The sequence below is a fragment of the Triticum aestivum genome, chromosome 2D (genome assembly GCF_018294505.1).
Source record: "Triticum aestivum cultivar Chinese Spring chromosome 2D, IWGSC CS RefSeq v2.1, whole genome shotgun sequence".
NCBI lineage: Eukaryota > Viridiplantae > Streptophyta > Magnoliopsida > Poales > Poaceae > Triticum > Triticum aestivum.
Genome location: NC_057799.1, coordinates 562,042,777 through 562,061,305, shown reverse-complemented (window position 1 = coordinate 562,061,305; position 18,529 = coordinate 562,042,777). Strand labels below are relative to the sequence as shown.

The 18,529-nt window shown below is 43.9% G+C and overlaps 2 protein-coding genes and 1 long non-coding RNA gene across 7 annotated transcripts; 2 read left to right on the top strand and 1 right to left on the bottom strand.

The window, feature by feature from the left end:
• The first annotated feature begins 9,122 nt into the window (after positions 1 to 9,122).
• Positions 9,123 to 10,222, top strand: LOC123054516 (salicylic acid-binding protein 2). Its single transcript, XM_044478302.1, has one exon. It carries the CDS (start codon positions 9,277 to 9,279, stop codon positions 10,066 to 10,068), a length of 792 nt encoding a protein of 263 aa, XP_044334237.1. The 5' UTR covers positions 9,123 to 9,276; the 3' UTR covers positions 10,069 to 10,222.
• A 1,118-nt stretch (positions 10,223 to 11,340) lies between these two features.
• On the bottom strand, positions 11,341 to 14,437 carry LOC123054515 (uncharacterized). 5 transcript variants are annotated; one of them, XR_006426212.1, is made up of 4 exons: positions 13,987 to 14,437; positions 13,709 to 13,779; positions 13,056 to 13,601; positions 11,341 to 11,845 (listed from the first exon to the last, which is right to left on the bottom strand). It is a non-coding gene; the product is annotated as an uncharacterized lncRNA (long non-coding RNA). The 5 variants fall into 5 exon arrangements; XR_006426215.1 differs by having other exon boundaries at positions 13,713 to 13,779; XR_006426214.1 differs by having other exon boundaries at positions 11,341 to 11,863; positions 13,056 to 13,779.
• Positions 14,438 to 17,142: 2,705 nt separating this feature from the next.
• On the top strand, positions 17,143 to 17,782 carry LOC123049976 (late embryogenesis abundant protein 18). The gene has a single exon (XM_044472825.1). It carries the CDS (start codon positions 17,247 to 17,249, stop codon positions 17,595 to 17,597), a length of 351 nt encoding a protein of 116 aa, XP_044328760.1. The 5' UTR covers positions 17,143 to 17,246; the 3' UTR covers positions 17,598 to 17,782.
• Positions 17,783 to 18,529: the final 747 nt, after the last annotated feature.

The window sequence follows — 18,529 nt, the reverse complement described above, 5'->3', positions numbered from 1 at the left end:
ACGAAGATCTTTATCGGTCAGACCGCATAACAACATACGTTGTTCCCTTTGTCATCGGTATGTTACTTGCCCGAGATTCGATCGTCGGTATCTCAATACCTAGTTCAATCTCGTTACCGGCAAGTCTCTTTACTCGTTCTATAATACATGATCTCGCAACAAACTCATTAGTTGCAATGCTTTGCAAGGCTTAAGTGATGTGTATTACCGAGAGGGCCCAGAGATACCTCTCCGACAATCGGAGTGACAAATCCTAATCTCGAAATACGCCAACCCAACAAGTACCTTTGGAGACACCTGTAGAGCACCTTTATAATCACCCAGTTACGTTGTGACGTTTGGTAGCACACAAAGTGTTCCTCCGGTAAACGGGAGTTGCATAATCTCATAGTCATAGGAACATGTATAAGTCATGAAGAAAGCAATAGCAACATACTAAACGATCGTGTGCTAAGCTAACAAAATGGGTCATGTCAATCACATCATTCTCCTAATGATGTGATCCCGTTAATCAAATGACAACTCATGTCAATGGCTAGGAAACATAACCATCTTTGATCAACGAGCTAGTCAAGTAGAGGCATACTAGTGACACTTTGTTTGTCTATGTATTCACACAAGTATTATGTTTCCGGTTAATACAATTCTAGCATGAATAATAAACATTTATCATGATATAAGGAAATAAATAATAACTTTTATTATTGCCTCTAGGGCATATTTCCTTCAGTCTCCCACTTGCACTAGAGTCAATAATCTAGATTACACAGTAATGATTCTTACACCGATGGAGACTTGGTGCTAATCATGTTTTGCTCGTGGAAGAGGCTTAGTCAACGGGTCTGCAACATTCAGATCCGTATGTATCTTGCAAATTTCTATGTCTCCCACCTGGACTAAATCCCGGATGGAATTGAACCGTCTTTTGATGTGCTTGGTTCTCTTGTGAAATCTGGATTCCTTTGCTAAGGCAATTGCAACAGTATTGTCACAAAAGATTTACATTGGACCCGATGCACTAGGTATGACACCTAGATCGGATATGAACTCCTTCATCCAGACTCCTTCATTTGCTGCTTACGAAGCAGCTATGTACTCTGCTTCACACGTAGATCCCGCCACGACGCTTTGTTTAGAACTGCACCAACTGACAGCTCCACCGTTCAATGTAAACACGTATCCGGTTTGCGATTTAGAATCGTCCGGATCAGTGTCAAAGCTTGCATCGACGTAACCATTTACGATGAGCTCTTTGTCACCTCCATAAACGAGAAACATATCCTTAGTCCTTTTCAGGTATTTCAGGATGTTCTTGACCGCTGTCCAGTGATCCACTCCTGGATTACTTTGGTACCTTCCTGCTAGACTTATAGCAAGGCATACATCAGGTCTGGTACACAGCATTGCATACATGATAGAGCCTATGGCTGAAGCATAGGGAACATCTTTCATCTTCTCTCTATCTTCTGCAGTGGTCGGGCATTGAGTCTTACTCAACTTCACACCCTTTCTTTGCTTGATCCATTTTGAACTTCTTCAAAACTTTGTCAAGGTATGTGCTTTGTGAAAGTCCAATTAAGCGTCTTGATCTATCTCTATAGATCTTGATGCCCAATATATATGCAGCTTCACCGAGGTCTTTCATTGAAAAACTCTTATTCAAGTATCCCTTTATGCTATCCAGAAATTCTATATCATTTCCAATCAGCAATATGTCATCTACATATAATATCAGAAATGCTACAGAGCTCCCACTCACTTTCTTGTAAATACAGGCTTCTCCAAAAGTCTGTACAAAACCAAATGCTTTGATCACACTATCAAAGCGTTTATTCCAACTCCGAGAGGCTTGCACCAGTCCATAAATGGATCGCTGGAGCTTGCACACTTTGTTAGCTCCCTTTGGATCGACAAAACCTTCCGGTTGCATCATATACAATTCTTCTTCCAGAAATCCATTCAGGAATGCAGTTTTGACATCCATTTGCCAAATTTCATAATCATAAAATGCGGCAATTGCTAACATGATTCGGACAGACTTAAGCATCGCTACGGGTGAGAAGGTCTCATCGTAGTCAATCCCTTGAACTTGTCAAAAACCTTTCGCAACAAGTCGAGCTTTATAGACAGTAACATTACCGTCAGCATCAGTCTTCTTCTTGAAGATCCATTTATTTTCAATGGCTTGCCGATCATCGGGCAAGTCAACCAAAGTCCATACTTTGTTCTCATACATGGATCCCATCTCGGATTTCATGGCCTCACGCCATTTTGCGGAATCTGGGCTCACCATCGCTTCTTCATAGTTCGTAGGTTCGTCATGGTCTAGCAACATAAACTCCAGAACAGGATTACCGTACCACTCTAGTGCGGATCTTACTCTGGTTGAGCTACGAGGTTCAGTAATAACTTGATCTGAAGTTTCATGATTATCATCATTAACTTCCTCACTAATTGGTGTAGGTGTCGCAGAAACCGGTTTCTGTGATGAACTACTTTCCAATAAGGGAGCAGGTACAGTACCTCATCAAGTTCTACTTTCCTCCCACTCACGTCTTTCGAGAGAAACTCCTTCTCCAGAAAATTTCCGAATTTAGCAACAAAAGTGTTTCCTTCGGATCTGTGATAGAAAGTGTACCCAACAGTTTCCTTTGGGTATCCTATGAAGACACATTTCTCCGATTTAGGTTCGAGCTTATCAGGTTGAAGTTTTTTCACATAAGCATCGCAGCCCCAAACTTTAAGAAACGACAACTTTGGTTTCTTGCCAAACCATAGTTCATAAGGCGTCGTCTCAACGGATTTTGATGGTGCCCTATTTAACGTGAATGCAGCCGTCTCTAAAGCATAATCCCAAAACGATAGCGGTAAATCAGTAAGAGACATCATAGATCGCACCATATCTAGTAAAGTACGATTACGACGTTCGGACACACCATTACGCTGTGGTGTTCCGGGTGGCGTGAGTTGCGAAACTATTCCACATTGTTTCAAATGAAGACCAAACTCATAACTCAAATATTCTCCTCCACGATCAGATCGTAGAAATTTTATTTTCTTGTTACGATGATTTTCAACTTCACTCTGAAATTCTTTGAACTTTTCAAATGTTTCATACTTATGTTTCATTAAGTAGATATACCCATATCTGCTCAAATCATCTGTGAAGGAGAGAAAATAACGATATCCGCCACGAGCCTCAATATTCATCGGGCCACATACATCTGTATGTATGATTTGCAACAAATCTGTTGCTCTCTCCATAGTTCCGGAGAACGGTGTTTTAGTCATCTTGCCCATGAGGCACGGTTCGCAAGTACCAAGTGATTCATAATCAAGTGGTTCCAAAAGTCCATCAGTATGGAGTTTCTTCATGCGCTTTACGCCGATATGACCTAAACGGCAGTGCCACAAATAAGTTGCACTATCATTATCAACTCTGCATCTTTTGGATTCAATATTATGAATATGTGTATCACTACTATCGAGATTCAACAAAAATAGACCACTCTTCAAGGGTGCATGACCATAAAAGATATTACTCATATAAATAGAACAACCATTATTCTCTGATTTAAATGAATAACCGTCTCGCATCAAACAAGATCCAGATATAATGTTCATGCTTAACGCTGGCACCAAATAACAATTATTTAGGTCTATAACTAATCCCGAAGGTAAATGTAGAGGTAGCGTGCCGACCGCGATCACATCGACTTTGGAACCATTTCCCACGCGCATCGTCACCTCGTCCTTAGCCAATCTTCGCTTAATCCGTAGCCCCTGTTTCGAGTTGCAAATATTAGCAACAGAACCAGTATCAAATACCCAGGTGCTACTGCGAGCATTAGTAAGGTACACATCAATAACATGTATATCACATATACCTTTGTTCACCTTGCCATCCTTCTTATCCGCCAAATACTTGGGGCAGTTCCGCTTCCAGTGACCAGTCTGCTTGCAGTAGAAGCACTCAGTCTCAGGCTTAGGTCCAGACTTGGGTTTCTTCTCCTGAACAACAACGTGCTTCCTGTTTTTCTTGAAGTTCCCCTTCTTCTTCCCTTTGCCCTTTTTCTTGAAACTAGTGGTCTTATTGACCATCAACACTTGATGCTCCTTTTTGATTTCTACCTCCGCAGCCTTTAGCATTGCGAAGAGCTCGGGAATCGTCTTATCCATCCCTTGCATGTTATAGTTCATCACGAAGCTCTTGTAGCTTGGTGGCAGTGATTGAAGAATTCTGTCAATGACGCTATCATCCGGAAGATTAACTCCCAGTTGAATCAAGTGATTGTTATACCCAGACATTTTGAGTATATGCTCACTGACAGAACTATTCTCTTCCATCTTGCAGTTGTAGAACTTATTGGAGACTTCATATCTCTCAATCCGGGCATTTGCTTGAAATATTAACTTCAACTCCTGGAACATCTCATATGCTCCATGACGTTCAAAACGTCGTTGAAGACCCGGTTCTAAGTCGTAAAGCATGGCACACTGAACTATCGAGTAGTCATCAGCTTTGCTCTGCCAGACGTTCATAACATCGGGTGTTGCTCCTGCAGCAGGCCTGGCACCCAGCGGTGCTTCCAGGACGTAATTCTTCTGTGCAGCAACGAGGATAATCCTCAAGTTACGGACCCCAGTCCGTGTAATTGCTACCATCATCTTTCAACTTTGCTTTCTCAAGGAACGCATTAAAATTCAACGGAACAACAGCACGGGCCATCTATCTACAATTAACATAGACAAGCAAGATACTATCAGGTACTAAGTTCGTGATAAATTCAAGTTCAACTAATCATATTACTTAAGAACTCCCACTTAGATAGACATCCCTCTAATCCTCTAAGTGATCACGTGATCCATATCAACTAAACCATGTCCAATCATCACGTGAGATGGAGTAGTTTCAACGGTGAACATCACTATGTTGATCATATCTACTATATGATTCACGCTCGACCTTTCGGTCTCCGTGTTCCGAGGCCATATCTGTTATATGCTAGGCTCGTCAAGTTTAACCTGAGTATTCCGTGTGTGCAACTGTTTTGCACCCGTTGTATTTAAACGTAGAGCCAATCACACCCGATCATCACGTGGTGTCTCAGCACGAAGAACTTTCGCAACGGTGCATACTCATGGAGAACACTTATACTTTGATAATTTAGTGAGGGATCATCTTATAATGCTACCGTCAATCAAAGCAAGATAAGATGCATAAAAAGATAAACATCACATGCAATCAATATAAGTGATATGATATGGCCATCATCATCTTGTGCTTGTGATCTCCATCTCCGAAGCACCGTCATGATCCCCATCGTCACCGGCGCGACACCTTGATCTCCATCGTAGCATCGTTGTCGTCTCGCCAACTATTGCTTCTACGACTATCACTACCGCTTAGTGATAAAGTAAAACAATTACATGGCGATTGCATTGCATACAATAAAATGACAACCATATGGCTCCTGCCAGTTCCCGATAACTCGGTTACAAAACATGATCATCTCATACAATAAAATTTAGCATCATGTCTTGACCATATCACATCACAACATGCCCTGCAAAAACAAGTTAGACGTCCTCTACTTTGTTGTTGCAAGTTTTACGTGGCTGCTACGGGCTTAGCAAGAACCGTTCTTACCTACGCATCAAAACCACAACGATAGTTTATCAAGTTGGTGCTGTTTTAACCTTCGCAAGGACCGGGCGTAGCCACACTCGGTTCAACTAAAGTTGGAGAAACTGACACCCGCCAGCCACCTCTGTGCAAAGCACGTCAGAAGAACCAGTCTCGCGTAATGTCGGTCCGGGCCGCTTCATCCAACAATACCGCCGAACCAAAGTATGACATGCTGGTAAGCAGTATGGCATATATCGCCCACAACTCACTTGTGTTCTACTCATGCATATGACATCTACGCATAAAACCAGGCTCTGATACCACTGTTGGGAACGTAGTAATTTCAAAAAAAAATCCTACGCACACGCAAGATCATGGTGATGCATAGCAACGAGAGGGGAGAGTGTTGTCCACGTACCCTCGTAGACCGAAAGCGGAAGCGTTAACACAACGCGGTTGATGTAGTCGTACGTCTTCACGATCCGACCGATCAAGTACCGAACGCACGGCACCTCCGAGTTCAGCACACGTTCAGCTCGATGACGTCCCTCGAACTCCGATCCAGCCGAGTGTTGAGGGAGAGTTTCGTCAGCACGACGGCGTGGTGACGATGATGATGTTCTACCGACGCAGGGCTTCGCCTAAGCACCGCTACGATATTATCGAGGTGTAATATGGTGGAGGGGGGCACCGCACACGGCTAAAAGATCAAACGATCAATTGTTGTGTCTATGGGGTGCCCCCTGCCCCCGTATATAAAGGAGCAAAGGGGGAGAGGTGCGGCCAGCCTTGGGGCGCGCCAGGAGGAGTCCTACTCCCACCGGGAGTAGGACTCCCCCCCTTTTCCTAGTTGGATTAGGACTTGGGAGGGGGGAAAGAGGAGAGGGGGAAGAAGGAAGGGGGGCGCCGCCCCCTTCTCCTTGTCCTATTCGGACTAGGGGGGAGGGGCGCGCGGCCCAGCCCTAGCCTCCTCTCCTCTCTTCCACCTAGGCCCACTAAGGCCCATTATGTTGCCGGGGGGTTCGGTAACCTCCCGGTACTCCGGTAAAATCCCAATTTCACCCGGAACACTTCCGATATCCAAACATAGGCTTCCAATATATCAATCTTTATGTCTCGACCATTTCGAGACTCCTCGTCATGTCCGTGATCACATCCGGGACTCCGAACAACCTTTCGGTACATCAAAACATATAAACTCATAATATAACTATCATCGAAACGTTAAGCGTGCGGACCCTACGGGTTCGAGAACTATGTAGACATGACCGAGACACGTCTCCGGTCAATAACCAATAGCGGAACCTGGATGCTCATATTGGCTCCCACATATTCTACGAAGATCTTTATCGGTCAGACCGCATAACAACGTACGTTGTTCCCTTTGTCATCGGTATGTTACTTGCCCGAGATTCGATCGTCGGTATCTCAATACCTAGTTCAATCTCGTTACCGGCAAGTCTCTTTACTCGTTCTATAATACATCATCTCGCAACAAACTCATTAGTTGCAATGCTTGCAAGGCTTAAGTGATGTGTATTACCGAGAGGGCCCAGAGATACCTCTCCGACAATCGGAGTGACAAATCCTAATCTCGAAATACGCCAACCCAACAAGTACCATCTTTGATCAAATGACAACTCATGTCAATGGCTAGGAAACATAACCATCTTTGATCAACGAGCTAGTCAAGTAGAGGCATACTAGTGACACTTTGTTTGTCTATGTATTCACACAAGTATTATGTTTCCGGTTAATACAATTCTAGCATGAATAATAAACATTTATCATGATATAAGGAAATAAATAATAACTTTTATTATTGCCTCTAGGGCATATTTCCTTCATGTGCATTACCGAGAGGGCCCAGAGATACCTCTTCGATACACGGAGTGACAAATCCTAATCTCGATCTATGCCAACTCAACAAACACCATCGGAGACACCTGTAGAGCATCTTTATAATCACCCAGTTACGTTGTGACGTTTGATAGCACACAAGGTGTTCCTCTGGTATTCGGGAGTTGCATAATCTCATAGTCTGAGGAACATGTATAAGTCATGAAGAAAGCAATAGCAGAAAAACTAAACGATCATTGTGCTAAGTTAACGGATGGGTCTTGTCCATCACATCATTCTCTAATGATGTGATCCCATTCATCAAATGACAACACATGTCTATGGCTAGAAAACTTAACCATCTTTGATTAACGAGCTAGTCAAGTAGAGGCATACTAGGGACACTCTGTTTGTCTATGTATCCACACATGTACTAAGTTTCCAGTTAATACAATTCTAGCATGAATAATAAACATTTATCATGATATAAGGAAATATAAATAACAACTTTATTATTGTCTCTAGGGCATATTTCCTTCAGTTGCTACCTCTGAAATTTCAATGAACTTTTCAAATATGGTGTGACATAGCATTGCATATATACTGGTTCTGATAAATCAATCAGGAATTCAATTGGTTAAACTCACAAACAAATCCCTTTCACAGTAACTTCCTTGTAATAGGCATGAAGGCACAACTTACGGTGTGCAGGTTGTGAACTTCTCACTCACCAGCTTTTCAAGAGCTAGAGCCAAGTCCATTGCTAAAACCACAGGAGGCGCTTAAGTTAGAAACACAGGAAGATTTCAAAAGCTAGGTTCCACAAAATGAAAGCAGAAATCACAGAAATAAAATTCCGAATTTAACAGCTTGCTACTTTCTTTCCATTTGTTACGTGTCCTTGTTGTCTATTTGATCGATCGACGAAATGTTTTGAGTTAAAAAGGTCAACGGAGACAAGCTACATAACTGACCAGCAACTAAAAACCGACGTATGTTTAACCGAGGCCATGTTGACTTGCTAATTAGGTTTACATACACCTACGAACATTATTACCATTTGGTCAAGTGAATTGCTATTACTTTCCCTAGCTGATTAACTTGGCACACGAATGACATGCATTTTCGAACAGCTGAATATGCACAAGCAGACACCTCTCATGCAAACACATCAAGAAAAAACACCAACTACCACAAAGAAACTTACAATGTAAAGCATCTCCTTTTTCAAAGTGGTTGAACTCCATTAATTTGATCTGGATGACTGAAGCCTGACCCTCCCTCCTGTTCCGATGGACACTCACAGGAATACACCAATGTAAAGCATTAGAGAAGTTCTATTCCTTGCGATTTTTCATAAAAGAAAACTTTGAATAGTATTCGCTCCGTTCCAAAATATCTGTCGGAGTCAAAATTCTGTAGATTCGATCATATCTGTGGATACATTACCTGCATCTACTGTGCACTTCCCTGCTGTCAACGCTAACTTAAGCGTACAGCCGCTGGCTCCTTGCGGAAATCAAAGCTGCGAGTCGTCGTCCCTTTGCGAGCTCTAAATCGTCGCATTCATGGCGATGATGGCAACGGGCACGAACACGTCCACGGAACATCATCTTCTCCGCAGCCAGGCTGCCATGACAATGCAGAAAGGAAGCGGCGTGTTGACCCCCTGCCAGCGTTGCATCAGCCATGACAATACCCCATCTGCACACTTTTCCTCAAGAAGGTGCCCGCATGCATAAATAAAGCCAGACGAGGCGTACCATCAAGCAGCCAAGAAACGAAGCTGCTAGGTGCTCGGCGCACACATGTCGTCATCCTCCTCTGCCCCAGCGGCCGCCGTGCCGACGTCGACCCGCCTCATCCTGGTGCACGGCACGGGCCACGGCGGGTGGTGCTGGTACAAGGTGGCCACCCTCCTCCGCGCCGCGGGGCACCGCGTCGACGCGCCGGACCTCGCGGCATGCGGCTCCGACGCGCGCCGGCTGAGCGACGCGCCCACCTTCGAGGACTACACGCGCCCCCTGCTCGACGCGCTCCGGGACCTCCCGGACGGCGAGCGGGCGGTGCTCGTGGGCCACAGCTTCGGCGGCATGAGCATCGCGCTCGCCGCCGAGGAGTTCCCCGACAAGGTCGCGGCCGCCGTGTTCCTCACCGCCTTCATGCCCGACTGCGACGGCCCGCGCACCCGCGTCATCGAGGAGGTTCCCGTGTCCGACTGGATGGACAGCGTGGTCGACGAGGAGCACGCCCCGCCGTCGGTGTTCCTCGGCCCCGAGTTCGTGCGCCGGAAGCTCTACCAGCTGACTTCCGAGGAGGACTACACGCTGTGCCAGAGCCTGGCGCGGGTGAGCTCCTACTACGTGGCCGACCAGCAGCAACGGCCGCCGTTCAGCGCCGCCCGGTATGGCGCGGTGACCAAGGTCTACGTGATCGCCAAGCAGGACCTGGCCATGGTCGAGGAGTACCAGAGGCAGATGATCGCAGGCATCCCCGTGGCTGAGGTGAGGGAGATGGCTGATGCCGACCACATGGCCATGCTCTCCGCGCCGGAGGAACTGGCGGGCCACCTCGCCGACATCGCCAACAACTACACTTAATCGAGTTGCGGAGCCTACTTATACTGTTCCTAATATAAAACGCATGTCTTCCCTAGTTGGATTGTACTTACAATTACAAGAAATCTACTGAAATGTGAGTCCAGATGTACCGCAGACGAGGGCTCTTTCTTTCAAATGAATTTTATATAAATTACATGTGGTATGCAAATCTGTAGATATTTTCCAATAGAATCTAGTATTTGATTCAAAGGAACAAATGTTTCAAACTCTGTATTGATCGTCATCCTACACTTTTTTTTATCAATTTTGAATTTTACTTCGTGCCTATGATACCCATGATATGAATTTGATCTCTTTACAAAATTCCTTATTTTTCTTATGGGGCAAACAAACAACTTGTTGATATTTGTGTACTTTATTCCTGTAGGATTCCGACTTCTGTATGTTTTTTAAATCTTGCTAACCAAAGCTAACCAAACAACTGCTGCAGCGTATTTAGAGTTGGGCCACTCATTATGTTCGTCCATATTTGTGCCTATGGTTTAAATTTATAATGGGCAATCACTAGTTAAAGGTAACCCTTTGCAAAGACCACTCACTATATTCTCATGTGTTGACAAGTGGCGCACAACCTATGAGTTCTCTCTCTTTTTTTAGATTTACTAGTACAAATGCCCGTGCATTGCACCGGGCGAAAAAGAGACATAACCAGCTCCATATTTCATTACCCGCAAAAAAAAAGCTCCATATTTCATTGTGCACTATTTTATATATCCAATTTTAATAAACATCGATAATAAGGTAATATTGATTATTGCTTTTTGTAGAATCAAGTTTGGACCTGAAGAGACCAACTTAGCGTTCTTCGTCAGTTGCAAGAGCAGTCTTGCATGGAAGTTTGTCAATCGTTTTTTTTTTGGCTTTTCTGGAAACATGAAAATTTCCTTATTTTTTATAGAATTAAGGTTTACATAAAAATTGGAACACTTCTTTAAGAATCTTAAACGTTTATGAAAATTAGAACATTTCTAAAAAAACACATTTTTAATAGATGTTTTTTCTTTAAAGAATGTATTGAATTTTTTTGTAGATTTCTAAATGGATTTTTAAGGAATTTTTATGATTTTAAAAAAAGTGCAAACATATTTTTTTGAAAAAAAAATAATGTGAACATGTGTAAAACTGTGAACATTTTTAAACTAATTTCTTCAGTAAACAAATTAAACCGGCCACATGCAAGGTCGGGTCCTGTGCTCTACATATAGTTATAAATCTAAAGAATTGATCTTAAGATTACTAAGCAAAACCAAGTATAAGAGTAAGAAGAAGACCCAAATGAGTAATTGGAATGTATCAAGTCCTGAAGAATCATCTTCGGTGTTTTACAGTTAGTGGGCGGACACAAGACCACCAGTACAACACTACCCATTTTTCGATCAATTGTTTCGTCCAAGCACCACCAACTGCTCATTATGGAGAGTCGAAGAGCATTGAAGCAACCATTGAAGCAAAGCGGCAACAAGCTAACTCTTCGGCTGATCTCCAGCAACAGAGGCGGCAAGGTGGCATCAGAGAGGGTCAAGTCAAGCCTGACGAACGTGTCCTTCAGGGTGTACGGCCTGTGTCGTTCGTGCTGGCACGCCAAAGAGTTCCCGCCCATCTCACCGCTGGCGTCGTACATAGGGTAGCACAGGAAAATTTTGTAGCCTGACTGGATCTCCTATGATTGCAGCAAGGAATTTGCGTCATTGTCACACTTTAAAGCTGGAATTTGTATTTCAGGGAGACTGTGTTGAGTGACAATGGACCTTAGCTTCTGTCATATAAGAAGATCCTATAAGACAAACTGTACTTCATGAATTGGAGTAAGACAACTATTGTCATTATTCTTCTGAACAACTAATAAAATGAAATCATCGACATACAACTCACATTTAGCATGCATACGTCACGAAGCACATCCTTCTATCAGAATAAATAATAGTATAATTCTCAGAAAACATATTTGTGTTTTGACTGACTTGAGGAAAACAGAAGTTTTAGAATGTTTTCTTCCCTGACGGAAACTTGCTTTGCTTCCCTCACACTATTACTTCCAATACAACATATTAGATACAGATTTTTTATATAATAATTTTCTTTTTATGGAAGAAACATGCTTGTGTAGAACGGCAGTGTTATCATGTTTAGAGTTAACTACCGAATATTAAATGTTTGGCACATAGCATTTTTGCAGCTTGGTAGACAATCAGAGAGGTATTGCAAAAGCAGAAGCATGTACCAGATAATTTGCAGAATCACAACATCTAGAGGTGTCTTCAAAGTTACAGGATTGTTCTATGTCACTTAAAAAAGTTAAATTGCTATTAGATTAAGGGACTGCATTCCTTCTACAAAGTTACTACTCGTACAATTTTAGAAACACACCCAATGCAGATTTGTTTGAACAACCTAAACTATGTGATTGCAGTTTCAGACTTTTAATACCACTTGACACCAATATTATCAGAAGTATAGATGGAAGTGCATACTTCGTGTTTATCACATCGACTTGTGATAACAGAAAGGATAACTAAGCACAATGTGCACATGAACCACACTGCTAATTCAAGTCCAATAAACCACGTGATTTTTCAGGAAAAAGAATGTTATGTGATGCAAATGAAATTGTTATTTAGATATACATAGTGTCGATCTAAACTACTGTGGCCTTAAGAGAAGCAGTAGACATCCAGCTAGAAACATACTACAGGTAGATAACATAAGGGCCAGGATCCAATATTCAGTAAGAACAATTAAAACACGAAGTCGCCAAATCAAAATATGTCCATTTGCGCGCTTGTACAGAGATTGAACATGCTGAAACGCAGTGGAAGTAAATATCACATGGGTAGCTTATTATATTGTCCTAAAGTGATGTTCTCATACTGAAATCATATAGAAAGTAAATAGCAGATTATATCACCCTAAGTGATCTTGCTAGAGAGGATTATCCAGAGAAATGGCAAAGGAGAAATATAACTAACCTTGACCTGTTTGCGGCATTTGGCCCCCAAGGAAACCTGGGACATTTACAGATCCATATTTTACACACCTCATAGAGTCACTGGCATCTTGCCACGGTAGGCCAATACCTAGCCACTCATAGTACGATCCATGTCCATTGTTCTGGCCTGCTGCATTCCTGGATTGCAGTACACCTGAAATTGTAGGAGTTCATAACCTGGACACCACAGAGAAAGCTTCATTGGTTGAGAAAATTCGTTGCGTTTCACCAGCTGCTGTAAGGGAAAGTACCAATCACCCCTTTGATCCTCCCTCTAATATCAACAAGCTGACAAAGTGGCAATGGAGCCCAAGGCTTAGCACATTATTTCAATCGATTTGTCTGCAACTTGTGTATGTCCTGCAGATTATAATTGAAGTGGTGTCAGACCCTATGGAAGGCAAGCCGAAGGAAGAGCACAAGTTTGCTAAGGAGGAGTGGCTGGGACTGCCCAGACACAATAGATCGGGAGCAGCAGCTTCGATCGTCAGGGCGGGAGCGCCGCTGCCACGGCATAGAGACGTTGCTGGTGAGAAGCGACAAGAGGGGATACATGAGAGGTTTCCATGACCGGCAGCGCAGAGCTGTGGCAGCTGATTTTGCAGCAGAGTTAAGAAATGTCTGAATGACTACCTACAAGAACATGAGTTGCATCCTCTAGTTGATTTATTCCATGACCCCAATCCAATTTCTTCACTCCATCCCTATAGACAACAAACATATTGTAATGCATATGTTGAGAATTGAGAGCTAAGATTGAAGAACAACCGAAGCAAAGAAACAATTGAGGTTCTTCCAGCAAAGAACTGAAGCACGACAACAGAGCTGATGCCAAAATTCAAAGTGAGCAATGGCCTTTCCGAGTAAAATAGCACATGTGCCATGAGGAAGAGGGTGGGCATTAGAGGCACCTTACTGGATCCGTCATGGCGACGGGCCTCTGGGTGCAGTGGCAGGAGTATTCGAGGCCGGAGATGCTGGTGATGTGCGGCCGAGGCTTTGGCGACGCAGCAGATGTCGTTAAGGCGGGAGAGGTGAGAGGAGGAATACCAGGGATGCAGTAGCAGTGGCGCCCGTCCGCCGTTGCCGGACACCGGTGAGCTCCGGCCTAGGTCACCGCACCGCCCCTCCTTTCTCCCTTCTTCTCTCCCTCACCACCGTGTCTCCTTTCTGTCCTGGAGCTGCGGGTGCTATGGATCCTCCCGGGAAGCCGCGCTCCGGCCATCCTCCTCGTCACAGGCGAACCCCGCCTCGCCGAACGCCTCCAGATCCGCCTCCCCAGCCCCTTTCGCACACGAATCCATCCCCTGCAAGCTCCGGCCGCCGCCTTCGTTCTGCGTCGAGCAGCCACGCCGCCTCAAAGTCAATCCGTGCCTTATTATTATGGAAAGATTCTTTCAAAATATTTTATCCCTAATCATGCGTCCAAATATCGAACCGTTTTCATCTTTGAATTTCTCGCGTCGAGATCTTCTAAACTGGATCCCAAGTTAATGGGTTTCGACGAAAAAACAACAAAAAAAATAATAAAAAGGAAACAAAAAGCGAAAACAAAATAAAAAAACGAAAACCGAAAAACCGGCAATAAAAAAAGAGTATGAAAAGAACTGGAGGCCGGAAGAACGGTTGCGATTTTCACTTTTTTGAAAGCACATATTGTGTTGTTCACTTTATTCGAGGAAGCATAGACTGTGCTTTACACGAAAGTAAGGGTGTGCTTCTCACGGAAGCACAACTATATGTTTTCCTATTTACGGTGAAGACAGTTCTGCTTTTCCCCTTTGGAGAAGCACATGCTTCCCATGAAGAAGCACAACATAGGGCGCGTAAGCACCTCTTACGGAAAAGACTGCTTCCTAGCAAAAAAAAATCAAACCCCCCCCCCCCCCCTCAAAACCTAGGGAAAATCAGGCAAGAACAAAAAAAAGTATCTAAAACCAAAAAAATGTGTATGGAAAAATAAAAAGTAAAAGTCCGAGAGAGCGCCGAACACATGACATGCGGCGATGGCTAGGCGGACCACTTAACATGCTCCCATGCCAAATAATGACTCCTGCGGCAGTGGCAGAGCTTCATGCAGACCAAGAGGGGCCATGCCCCCCCCCCCACAATCTTTGCATTCCTCAAAGAATATGTATACATTAGGCCTAACTAGTGCTTAAATTAGAGATTAGCTCCTCCTTTCCTATAAATTTGCTCCCCTTTAAGTAATGACCACTTCTTGGATTATGCTCAAGCTACGCCACTGCTAGCGGGAGCGTCTCAAGGGTTAACTTTTAGTTAGTTGCATCCTATTCGGCCCATAAGAAAGTAGAATGTTGTTGAGAGTTGAGACAACTTCCTCCTCTCGCTTAAGGCATCTGCAATGCGTCTATAAATTATCCACAAACAAAAGGACTGCCTTTACGGAAGTGGCGTTTTAGCTCTCGGGTGCATCTGCACTCACGGTCATGGGTGAACAGTAAAATCCTTCAAAATAGTAAAAAATTGTGAGATGCTCATGTGCGTGAACTCCCTTCCGAATTTCATGGAGTTTAGAAATTTCAGTCGCTCTTAGAAAAAAGATAAATTTTGTCATGTGAGAAACTTTTGAAAAGAACACTCTTCGGAGGTCATTTTGTCCTCGACGAGCTCCTCGAATGTCATTTAGCCATAAAACTTTGAACGCACTGGTGCACTAAATCATCTTGCATAATTTTTTTCTGCTATATATTTTTATTTTACAATTCACCTGGTGCAGATGAGCCCGAGCGCCGAATTGAATATCCGGGCCCGACATATATACTATAAAATAAATTCAATCATATACGACATGATTTGTAAATTATCCCATTTAACTGTGTTGGTAGATATCTTTGTCCCCTCCTAAAAATGCACACAGGAAACTACTGCACACGATCATGCGATCATGCAATGTGGAAGCGCTCAAGCATGGGCCGAGATCCACTAGCGTCTAGTTTTTTCACCTTATGTCCGATTGCCCCGGGTTTATGTGATCTTCCTTTTCTCTGTTTATTTTTATGTATTTTAATTTCTATTTCATGTTTTCATATTAACTTTTGAAAAGTCTATAACACTTTTACTAAACATGTTAACACTTTTAAAATTACATAACGTTTTATAAAAGTCACAAACACATTTTGAAATTACACGAACAATTTGTACAACTAGATGAACATTAATTATAATTTTAGGCATGTTTCCTAAATACGAGTAGTTTATAATTTTCATCAATTTTAAATACCATGTGAAAAATTTAAATAAATTACAGAAGCATTTAAAAACATTAAACTTTTTAAATTTCAATAACACTTTTTGAAATACATAAACACGTTTTAAAATTACAAGAACATTTTATTAAGTACATAAAATCCTTTTAAAGTTGCACTAACACTAAAAATCACATGGACACCTTTTGAACATATATAGACACCTTTTATATGAAATAAATAATTATAAAAAAAATTCATTTTCTAATTCAAGAACATATTTTATAATACACATACATGAACACATTTAAAAAAATATAAACATTATCTTTACTTACATAGATACTTCTTTTTTATAGGGGCAAATATTTCTGTAATACATGATTGTTAATTTGTTATAATTATTTGTATATATCAAAATCTGGAATAAACTGTACCTATATATATTCCCAAAGGCCGTACTGATTGCAGGCCGATGCGATTAATGGGCGCTACATGCAGCGTATGGCCTCCAATAGCAATCGCGCACCGGAACCAGACCTGCACAGCCACACTTACTTGATGTTGATCCAGATGCCGTTCACGTGCACTGATCAGCAGCATGAGCACACCGCCGTCACCCACGGCAGGGGCACGCGGCTCGTTCGAAGAGCCCCACACAGCACACTGCACACGCGCCCGCCTGCCCCAACCTTGGGCGCCACCTCACGCCGCTACGTGTAAACTCCGGCTTGCTCTGGAACCACCGCATGCGCGCCACCTACCACCCCACGTCTCGCTTCCGGCAGAACCCAAAGCGCCAGCGCCGCCATTCCAACCCAACCCATCCTCGCCTACAAATACACCACACGACCGCCACGACATCTAAACATTCCCAGACACCCAAGCACCCACACAAAGAACACAACAGCACATACACACAGCAAGCAGAAGAAGCTTTTTTTTTTCAAGGAGCGGCGAGGATGCAGACGGCCAAGGTGAAGGTGAAGGACGCGGTGAGCTCGGCCAAGGAGAAGGCGAAGGAGGGCACGGCCAAGGCGCAGGGCAAGACGGGCAAGGCCACGGCCACCACGCACGGCGAGAAGGAGATGGCCAAGGAGGAGACGCGCGCCAACAAGGCCCAGGCCAAGGCCGAGATGCACCAGGAGAAGGCCGAGCACCGCGCCGAGGCCGCGGCCGGGCGCCACGGCGCCACGCACGTGCCCCTCACCGGGCCGCATGGCCACCACCGTCCCGTCGGCGCGGCTCCTGCCGCCGCCGACCCTGCGTACCCGGGCACCGGCGCGTACCCGACCACGGACAAGTACGTGTAGACGTGAGATGATCGAGGGACAGGAGCTGGCAGCTAGTGTTTTTTATGTGTGGCTAGTTATCCTGCCCGTGTGTCGTAGGTGGCGCGCGCGTGTATGCTGTGCCCACATGCGTGTGCCCGAATAAAATGTATCGGTCAGTTGTAAAATGCACCTTTGATGTACTAGTAATTTGTGACTTGAGCGCTCTTGCCTGTTTTCATCACAAAATTTGTGACTTCGTACTTACTTATTCGCTTGGTGTGCGTGCAAATCAGATGCTCAGAAATGGACGTGAACAAACTTGATGTGGAGCTGGATAGCAACGCAGTGGTGCGTATGCATGCCGGCCCTCTAGCCAAAGAGGGCGTCGCTCAGCTCATTCAGTCTCCACTCAGCACAACGGCCACCGGAGAATGGGGCGATCTCAACCCACCAGTCACCGGCGGTTCGAGGTCAGGCGACCCTATCTCCTTCCTCTTCTTCTCGATCCCCTACTAATTTACCTCTTCTCTTTTCTATTTTCTTGCGGGAAACCCAACTTGATTTGCCCCAAATATTTACGTGCAGATAGTGGAGAGTTCCCCAAAATATTTACCTGCAGATAGTAGAGAGAGAGAGAGAGAGAGACTTTCTTAGGGTAGGGCGACGAATACTTCCAATTCCGGAAAGGTCATTGCTTTTCTGGCTTCTTCTCCACACCTTTCTTTAACAACTCAGTTAAAAGGCCTGCTGATAGCTCCATACCCCGGTACAAACTATTGAACTCGGAGTCGGTCGTAGTTGTGCTGCTACGATTGGCATGGCTGGATGCGGCAAACAGCAATGAGAAATGTTGTGACACAACGATAAGGCGTGACTGGATATTGCAAGCAATGATGCATATGCTACAACTTCTCTAACTAAAGTACTACAACCGTTAATGGAGGATGCGTCGAACCGGTGAGATGAAGGAT